The following is a 10,751-nucleotide window of genomic DNA, read 5'->3' on the forward strand; positions in this document are numbered from 1 at the left end:
ATCCTGTTAACTTTTATATTGGTGATAAAAAAATAAATAAATAAATAAAAATTAGAATATAATGAGTAATTTCCAAAAATAGTCCATATGGTTTCAAACAATTTCACAATGGTCCTCCCATATAACACGTCAGAAAAGCTATGAAATACATGTAAAATGAGAAAATACAGCCATTTTATTATTTTTATCATTTTTTTATTCGTTAACCATTTACACAAATTAAAGACAACCACCAACTATAAACCATCAGTATACAGTCTATCATTGGCACTCCCCTCTCTCAGCCCCCACCACTTTCATTTGTTTAGGCCTTCTTGTATACACACCACGAGAAGGCTCATGGTGTGTATACACCTCATTGTCGTCTTCTTCCACCCTCCTTTTATTCTTCAATCCGATATACTCACAACGAAGGAATGTGGTCGTGGTGGGTTTAAGCTGCAAGAGAGAAGAAGAAAGGAAGAGAGAAGAAAATGTCAATGGTGAATTGTGGTGGCCAACACGAGAGACCACGCTCGTGGTTCCAAATCAACGCCACGAGGGATCGGGATGGTGTGCAAGAACAACGATCGTGGCCACCTGGACCACCAATGGCTTCGTGATACCCATACAAGATGACCTTATTTTATAGGCATATCTTTTGGTGACCATCAATAGAGAGCTGAGAATAAAAAAACAATCACTCATTGATATTGATATATACATCATCAACACGCAAAATAGATAGCAAAACATTGATATAGATTCACAAAATCAATACTAGATGCATGATAAAGTACAAACACTAATTTATCTTTATGTTTCACATTTCACAAAATTATAGGCAAAGTCAAACCTAAAATTGAATATGATATGCACATCATCTCCATCTTTTATCCAGGCTAATTAAATCCCAAAACACAAAATCAAATATCAGATCACATCGAACCCACAAACATGAAAGAGAAAATAAGTTCAATAACCACAAACATGAAAAAACAAAAATAAAATAGGAAAAAATTAATTGTTGTTGAGTTTTTGGAAAGAATGAACCCACAACAACCACCTGTGAAAATCATATCAAACCAAAAACAGTTGCATTTATCAATGGTTGCAAATTAATGGCAGACGAAGACAACAATGTGTACGTACAATGGCAAGCTATGGCTGGTACACGATAACAATAGATGGTGGTGGTGTCATGGTGCATAGTATTAGACGATAATAATATAAGTTAATAATATAAGATGTAGAGTGTAAATGTATCTATTATATATGCATGTCATATGTCTGTGATCAATACATAATACCACTGTTGTAAAAATCTCGACTAGGTCCCGATTAATCTCTGATTAATCCCTAGGTGCTACTCGACTAATTAGAGAGCGCCTAGCGATTAATCCTTACATACATAATGAGTGAAACATTATAAAATTTTAACATTTTGAAGAAGTTTTATTTCAATGGAAAGAGTAAATTACACAAATGGTCCCTATGGTTTGGGGTAATTTGCACACTTGGTCCCTAACTTATTTTTTTAACTCGGAAGGTCCCTACTATTTGTTTTTGTTACACGTTTGGTCCCTACTGTTTGTTTTTGTTACGCACTTGGTCTCTATCTTACCAAAAAATACTATTATTTAAATAGAGAAAAAATTGTGGGGTAGTTAAGGTAAGGTGTGGGGGAGGGGTTGGGGGTATGTTTATTTAAATAAATTAAAAAATCAATGGAAAAATAGTCTTTTTAGGTAAGACAGGGACCAAACGCGTAACAAAAACAAACAGTAAGGACCTTCCGAGTTAAAAAAATAAATGATGGACCAAACGTGTAAATTACCACAAACCATAGGGACCATTCGTGTAATTTACTCCAATGGAAACTATTTAAGGCATAATTAGTGTTGTATTAATCATATTAACCTATTTTGTTATCATATTAGTGGTATTTACGCACTTTGATATGATATTAGTCATATTTAATTTTTTAAAATTCAACAAATTAGCAATTAATGGTCCCCGATTAATCCCCCGATAAATTTCCGCATAGCCGATTAATCCTTTGATCGTAGTCCACCAACTAGCTAACGTCGAGCGTTTTTTACAACCTTGCATGATACAATTACCAAGTTTCACTGGGTATCAAAGTCGCCTAATCACCCTAACACACTGCATGTAAAAAGACTTTGTACACCATGGGAGATGGAATCTTCACGTCCACAGAATTTTCTGATTTTCCATACCATGGAAATGGTTTTTCCACGGTGTGGGAACGGGGGAATCAGAATTTTGCTCAAACACGAAAGTTTTCTGAAATTTTGTCTAGTTTTCCATAACATTTTGAATATCGTCAATTGGAGTTACGAGTCATTAGATATGGCCAAAACACTGAAGTGATGTCAAGCTGTCCAACAACATCATTTTTGGTCTTTTTCAACTCCGTTCTCATCCTTTTGCATCTTAGCTCCCATTTTAACTGTAACTGAACATTTCAAAGCATATTAATTATCATATATATTAAAATATAACATTTTTACTCAAATATATTAAGATAATGGCCTGAAATACATACTTAAATACGACCATATCACTAGTCTTCACAATCTTGCTATTGATTACCTCTAAACACAATCATACACTCTCAAAGAATTCACGCTACATGGTTCATGGTATGAAGCATATACAAATCTCAAAAGTTTCTAAAACATTGACTTATAAATGCTTCACCTTTTCATCTAAAATTCAATGTTTTTATATTTTCTAGGTGAAAAATGCCTTGTTCTTGTCCTTAGAGATGGTGAAAAATTTATTAGCTATACATGTAAGAAAGTTAATGGTCTGAGAAATTCATGACATTTTTACTACCTAAATAAACAGTTTATCAAAGTTTTTAACTTTATTTTTTCCATGTTAGACATCCACGAGTAATCTATACTAGAAGGGTTTCCCCCGTGTTGTGGGGTTGGAAAGTGTTGTTTTTGTGTGAAATTCTAGTACATTGTCTGAATTACATTGCTATCCTCTACGATTCTCTCATTCACGAATGCATAATAGTCAAATATGTTGTAGTATGCTATAAAAAACAAATGTACATTGCTATTTTTTTTTGCATAATAGTCAAATATGTTGTAGTATGCTATAAAAAACAAATGTACATTGCAATTTTTTTAACTGCATTACTATAATTGAAAGACCTTTTCAAAGTATATTGTTCTAACAATTTTGATTCGAGAAAATTTTGAAAGCTTATCCTTTGACGTGAAAAGCATCCACAATTGGTTTCCATGCCTCCACTTGTTCCTTTATTAGCGAACTTAGCAAAAAATGTGGGAAATAGCAACATACTCTTTATTCTTTCCCCATAACATTATTATCAATTTGATGACTCAAAAAGCTCAAAAAGCATTAGAATATGTCCTTTATAAATGCAAAGTTCGGTGACTTGTCTATTAAGTGGTGTCGCAACTTGTAGTTTATAATTACTTATAATTTTCTATATAGATCAACATATTTGGACTTGAATTAAAATAAATAAATCGTAAACATAATTTATACCAAAAAGCCTTTTGGCCAAATGATAGGTTCATTTTTTAACAACTCGATGATTATAGAATAAAAATCAAGCAAGTCGTTAGAGTGAAAACTGAAGAATTAAAAACGAATATTAAAAATAATAAAAAGTTGTAAACATTGTTTACACTTTACAATGAAGTAAAACTTATAGAATGTTCAATCCAATGCTCCTCACATATTGAATGTATATCAAAGTTTGTTTACTTTCTTCCATTTGCATGCCTTTAATAATTCAACAATATCCACTACTTCTCTTCCTGTAGTCTTTATCTTATCCTCAGCCCTTATCCACTCCACATCTTCACAATCCTATAAATGCGACACTTGGCATTCATGTTTCAGTAAAATTCACAATATGCAGTAAATTAGTAGTCATAATATACCTTCGAGAATGTAATTAAAGGTGAGTTTGCACTTGTTCTAGCATTTGGTATCATTCTTAATCTCATTAATCTTTCCCCTAATATTGGACATGTCTTTCACAAATTGATCTAACTTATAACAAAACAAAAGTAAGAAAATATATTGAAAAAGAATAGATGTGTGCAAATTGATATCATGTCATTCATATAGGTGATTAAGGAATCTTGAACTTAAACTTCAATAGAAGACTACAAATCCAAATTCCATCCGTATTTGAACTTAAACTTCAATAGAAGACTTCAACTCTAATGTGGTCTGAAGATGGAATTTGGATTTGTCGCCTTTGAGGACGGACGAATCAACCTCTTTCTCTTTTCAAAACTCAACATTTCCAAGATGGAGAATTGAAGAACTATGAAAATTGCATCCTAGAGTAGGTGAGCATGTTATAGTAGTTATGTCACTTGTATTATCAAGAAATCAAATTATTATAGGAAGTAACGAATGAAGAAGTCGCCGATCAATCCACATGCAATGAAAATGGAGAATAGAGATAGAAAGATAAAGTTTGATAGAGCAAGAAGTGGAAGAGGCGGTGGAAGATTTATGGAAACGCCACGTAACCCCATGTAAGCCGGTAGAAAATGGAAGGAGGCAACACGCGTGCAACTCCAAATTCAAGGGTCATCGACTAATCGACTAAACAGTTCCAAAAGTGATGAATAAATAAAAACAAAAAATCTATGGAAAATTAGAGAAAAGTAAGGAACAAACGGAACGCTGTTAAATATTGGGGTAAAAAGACAAAAAAGAAAATTGTAATATCTTAAGGACTAAAAGTGTCAAAAGAAGCAAAGAAATATGGCAAAAGTATGAAACAGTCAAAGAAGCTAGGAATGATGAACATCTTCTTGTTTACTTATTATGAATGTTCTTGAAGTGTTACATAAAGGGTTTTTTTTTTTTTTTTTCTTGAAGTTTAAATGGCAACTATGCAAGAAATGATAGATTAAGGTTATATATTGCAATAAACTCTAAAAAGTTATTAGATGACACGACAACAGTTTCACATGATGGTCTTTTATCCGTAACAATCACCTGATGAAGTAAAAATACCGAATGGATTGTGTCCTCTATGAGAATGTTTTTACTTTTTATTTTAAATAATTTATCTAAACAAAAGTAAATGGACTATGAACCACCTAATAATAAGAATCACAAAATAAGAACAGATGAACAAGCTTCACTATATATAGATTTACAAAATATAGATGTTATGTAGTAGTGATTTGTTTCACTTACATACCAAAACATGTTACTACTTTTCTAGGGATAATTCTCCTTCAAAAGTAACTCCATCTCAATACTTGTTTTAAAGATTCCATCATATCTATCTTTTTCTATCAATTAATATCTACCAATCTACCTAATATTTTCCCTTCCCTTGTTAGTTGTTACTTCAACTTGCTTCATTACCTGAAAATACATGTCATACATAAACATAACATGAGTTATAAAGATTATACACATGACATGACTTGATTATTTCCCATGGTTGCAAAAAAGAAGAGCTTACTTGTTATGAGGTTCAGTGGACCTGATTCATACAGAATGCACAATGGTAAGCATCATACCCTTATGCTTCTCCAAAATCTCCTTCACAGCTTCAGTGTATAATGCAGCCTCTTCTTTATCTTCAAAACTACCATCTTCACTGTTCATAAGAAAATCATTTCCACCTTGGAGATTATTCATCCCCATTACCATAACAAATACCCCCTTCATCACGTACCCTGAAACTGGCAACTTCAAAACCGGAATGTAACACTCACTCACTCTAGCAACAACGTCTACACGAGCTAACTCAGTTTTCGAAGCTGAATGTAACCATTCCTTCACCTCAATGAGTGTTTCCCCACTCAGAGAAAGCCTCTCTTTTCTCCCTGAACCACTAATAGAGACCTCCTCCAACTTTCGGAAACCATTAGCGCAGTCCAACAACATCATATGCCACAGATTCGCCTCCCTCAGACACTGAAACGAAATATGACGTCTTTGCTTAATCGAATCAATTGTTAACTCGATATCTTCTTCGTCATCCCCATTTCCATAAAGATAGAATCCATCTTTATCAGAAACTGAATTTGGAGACAGAAATATAAACGATTCGACTCTGCTACCAAACTTAACCTTCCACTTGGCCAAAAATCGATTATCAATGGCTATGCGATGGGAAGGCGGAAGTTCGATACATAACAACTTCGCTCCTTTGAACTTTCTCAAAAAGTTACTGGCAGATACAAAGGACTCACCGTAATACGAATAAAGTTTAGGCAGAAGCGGGGCAACATCACCGACTGTGTTCTTATCGGGAATAGGAGGATTTACGAGAGGAGCAGTGAAGGAAATGGTAATGGCATCGACTTGAAGTACAATCGAGGAGAAACGTCTGGAAACCAGATAGCAAAAGCATAGGGTTTTCAAATCGATCAATTTGTATAGAATTTGGAGGATAATTTCATCTGGTAAACGACAGATTGAAGACGAATCATCTGCATCCCCTTCTCGGGATTTCTTGAGGTTCCTCATTTTACAGAGAGAAAATAGAAGGTGTGCTTATCGGACATTCTCACCCTAATCATCCTCCGGTTAACTTTCTATATTCACCGTAACCGGCGGGTTAATTAAAAAAAATATATCAAAATTTAAATATTAATAATTTTTTAAAATAAAATTTCAAAATAAATAAACATAATCGACTAATAATCAATAATCAACTAATAAATGAATAAGTAGAATCACTATTGAAAAGATCATCTACAATATTAATGATTGTTTTGTCGTATTCATTAAATTTATTATCATATTAATAATTTTTTAAAATAAAATTTCAAAATAAATAAACATAATCAACTAATAATCAATAATCAACTAATAAATGAATAAGTAGAATCACTATTGAAAAGATCATCTACAATATTAATGATTGTTTTGTCATATTCATTAAATTTATTATCATACTAGTTGTGAAACCCGTATATTATACGGGTTGATTAAAACAAAATGTTAAATAGAAACGATTAAATGAGAAGTTTATTTGAATTCAAAATTTGAAATAAATAAAAATTATGAGAAAAAAAAACATGCAAAAAATAAATAAATTAAAATTATTGTTTAGTTATCGTACCCGTATACTAAACAGGTTAATTATAAGAAAATGTTAAACATAAAGGTTTAAACTGTAAATTTATTTGAAATTGAAATTGAAATTGAAATTTAAAATTTAAAATTTGAAATTAATATCATTATGGTAGGTTTAATTTATGAAAACTAATTAATAACATATTAGAAATGGAAAATGAAATAAATGACAAGTGGAAAATAAATATATCTCTAAATTATGACAAAATGACATGTGGCAAATTGAATGAGCGAAGGACATAGATTTAATTTATTTTAATATATCTTATATATTTTTTAAGATGCATTGCATTTATTATCACATTAAACATATTTAATACTTTATATATATAAATTTAGTATTATGTGGCATATTAATTGATTTAATTCAAAAAAAAAAACCACAAAATGACACGTGGATTTAAATTTAATCAAAAAATTTACAAAATTACATGTAACAAATTTAATGAGAAGAAGACATTTGGCAAAATGATCTTTCATTTATTAGGATACTAGGTGTAACATCGCGCGTTGCGCAAGAATACATTTAAGTGGTTAATATAATTATGGGAGAAAATAGAAATATGTTGGAATTTACGTTTTTAGTCATGTTTTGGGCATTAACCGAATTATCAAATAACACAAAAATCCATCAATTTATATTTTGATATTATCTAATATAGTTCATACCTTATAAACTTTACTTTTACTTTTATAATATCCAATATATATTAAAAGTTTTGTATAACATTAATATAATCTACTTTTCTTATGTTCGATAATATTTTTTGGATAAAATAAGAAATAAGTTGTTTTTAATGAGCTATTAACAAACAATATTGAACTAATAAACTTTATATTATACTATTTATAATACACCAAAACATCCAAGGTTTCATATATTAACTTTTAAATATTAAACATTGAAATTAAGAATGAAGTTATACAAAATATATCATTATACATAAATGTCATCAAAAGTTTTAAAATAAATCGATTAGTATATATGATATTTAATTTTAATTACATATTTTGCAAGGCGTATGTTTGACCACCAGTTAAAGGCAACATAACTCCTACCACCAAGGTGCGATAAGAATCTTCTTCCTTAATTTGTACCTAAAAATTAAAGTGAATAGGAATATAAAATAGATATTACTAAGCATTAATATAAATAATTTAAAAGTATATATAGATCTCCTACCACCAGTTAAAAACAACATAACTCTCTAGTGGTATCGATTCCTATATGAAATTGAAGTAGTCATTCTATGTACACCTTGTTTTCTAATTACATAAACAAATATGAGTAACCGAACATAAAAATGTTATCTTTATGTAGGAAAAATATTTTAATTAACTAATAAATTAAATAATATAGGTTTAAGAGTTAGGAGTTTCTAAACATTAATATTTTTATTAATCAATCAATTAAGTAACACATGTTGAAATTTTTACAACAATTATTAAAAATCATTTGAAATATTAGATTTTAAATAAATTTTGGTTGAAGTATTTTGACATCTATTATATATATATATATATATATATATATATATATATATATATATATATATATATATAGAGAGAGAGAGAGAGAGAGAGATGGAAAGTATAAAAAAAAAATGTAAGAGTTTTAATTAATTAGCTTTTTGAAGCGTTACAATTACAAAACATAAAAAAACTTATTTAAAATATTTAATTAAATATTTTCGACATCACCCTATATAACATATGATCAATATATTAACAATTAAACCATAATACACAACGACTGTATTACAATAATCCAAAAACGAAGAAAATATAAAAACGAATTAGTATAACAAACATACAAATTAAAAGCTTTAATATAAAACATATTTCCAAAAGTGGTCATAGGACCTCAACCCAACACACAAACCTTTAAGTTTGTTTTCTTTCTAAAATTTGTATATGATTTGTATGTATGTGTTCCCAAAAGATTGACCTTTTATAGTAAACTTTTCACTAAATGCTAATTAAACATAATATAAGTTATAAAACTTTTGAGTGTTAAATCATAATTAAGAAAACTTTTGAGTTACATTAGTTAAAAAAGGGGGTTTCAAATGAATGTGGTTTGAGGAAGTTAAAAGGAAGGTTTCAAATGCATGAGATTCAAGAAAAGATGCTAGCTTTATTAGTATTTCGCTGCCCATTTCACTCCACTCCACTGTACAAAGTTACCTTTTATATTTAAACAAATTACTGTGAAATGTCCTGTGGTTTGGTGAAATTGTGAGTTTGGTATCTATACTTTTTGCACTCCAACGTTTCATAGAGTTTGAATTTGTTATCTTTTTGGTTCTTAGAGACATAAAAAACTTAATTGTCCTTTATATTATTATTATTTGTTTATTGTGATTTAATATATATATATATATATATATATATATACCACATCCCCTACCCCTTTTAAACCATATCTTCTCTTTCTCTTTCTCACACACACACATACACTCTCTCGTTCATCTTGGAAAACCAAACACTCTAGCCACCATGTTACTAACTTTCATCGGAAACCAACTAGCACCGTCAGAAACCACCTACCAACGCCGGAAGCCACCTACGACTGTCGAAAACCACATCCCTTTTGTCTTTCCTCTTCCCAAACCACCTTCGCCCACCTATTTGTTGATGCTTGAACCGCCTCCGTCCGCCTCTCCACTACCATCTCCAATTAAAATCTCTGGTCACCGTCGGGGAAGCCGAAGGAAACGATCATGTGAATCAAAACTTTTGTTAGTTATGTTTATTTGTTCTTGCTGTCTTTCCATATCTGCTTCTTCATCATCTTTAGATCTGTTTGTTGGAGACGTTGTATGAGATGCTATCCTCTCCGTTATCTTCCACATCATATTCAGATCCGACTCATCGCCCCCTCGAGCAGATCCACCTTCCCACCATCTTCTATGGTTTTTTCTTCTTCTGTCTCAAGATATGGGATTTAATGCCAGTATTAGAATCAATGAGGTGGTCTTGGCGGTGGTTGTCAATGTCAAATTTTCCTCACGTGGATGTGGTGGTTGTGGGTTGTATTTTAGGTAGGGGTGACAATTGTTGACACGACACGAAACGAAATTGGGATGAAACTAAAATTCGAATTCGTGTTCGTGTCAAGTGTAAAAAACACGATGTCGTGTCGTGTTCAAAATTCGACACGATATTTAAACGATTTAGCATTTATTTTTCGTGTTTCTCGTGTTATATGTGATTAAATATTAATTAAATACACTAATTGTTATATTATGTTATTTTTGTCGTGTCGTGTCGTGTTTGTCGTTTTTTAATTGGTTCGTTTTCGTGTTAGTTAGAAAAAACACGACATCGTATCGTGTCGTGTCGTGTTCGTGTTACATAAAACATTGTCGTGTCGTGTCGTGTCAGACAAAAACACGACATGATGGCCTAATTTGCCACCTATAATTTTAGGTTTCTTAGGTGGTTGTTGGGGTGGAATTGGAGTTTTTTTGGAATTGATTTTAGAAGTATGGTGGTGGTTAATGGTGACTAGTGGTGGTTTTTTAATATTAATTTTGAAATGTATATAGGTGAGACAAAATCTGCTAAATGAATCTTAAAATATTTATTTTAAATACCTTACTATAACCATATCATGATCTGATTTTATGGAGCTA

The 10,751-nt window shown here is 31.0% G+C and overlaps 1 protein-coding gene across 1 annotated transcript; it reads right to left on the reverse strand.

The window, feature by feature from the left end:
* Positions 1-5,135: 5,135 nt before the first annotated feature.
* On the reverse strand, positions 5,136-6,547 carry LOC145093737 (F-box protein AUF2-like). The gene is made up of 2 exons (XM_079031975.1): positions 5,489-6,547; positions 5,136-5,388 (listed from the first exon to the last, which is right to left on the reverse strand). Exon 1 carries the CDS (start codon positions 6,499-6,501, stop codon positions 5,515-5,517), a length of 987 nt encoding a protein of 328 aa, XP_078888101.1. The 5' UTR covers positions 6,502-6,547; the 3' UTR covers positions 5,136-5,388; positions 5,489-5,514.
* Positions 6,548-10,751: the final 4,204 nt, after the last annotated feature.

This window comes from Lactuca serriola, chromosome 3, assembly GCF_051521515.1.
Source record: "Lactuca serriola cultivar US96UC23 chromosome 3, Lser_US96UC23_V15, whole genome shotgun sequence".
Lineage (NCBI taxonomy): Eukaryota > Viridiplantae > Streptophyta > Magnoliopsida > Asterales > Asteraceae > Lactuca > Lactuca serriola.

Coding starts and splice junctions, on each gene's coding strand:
- LOC145093737 (XM_079031975.1), bottom strand. CDS start 6,501: ATGAGGAACCTCAAGAAATCCCGAGAAGGGGATGCAGATGATTCGTCT.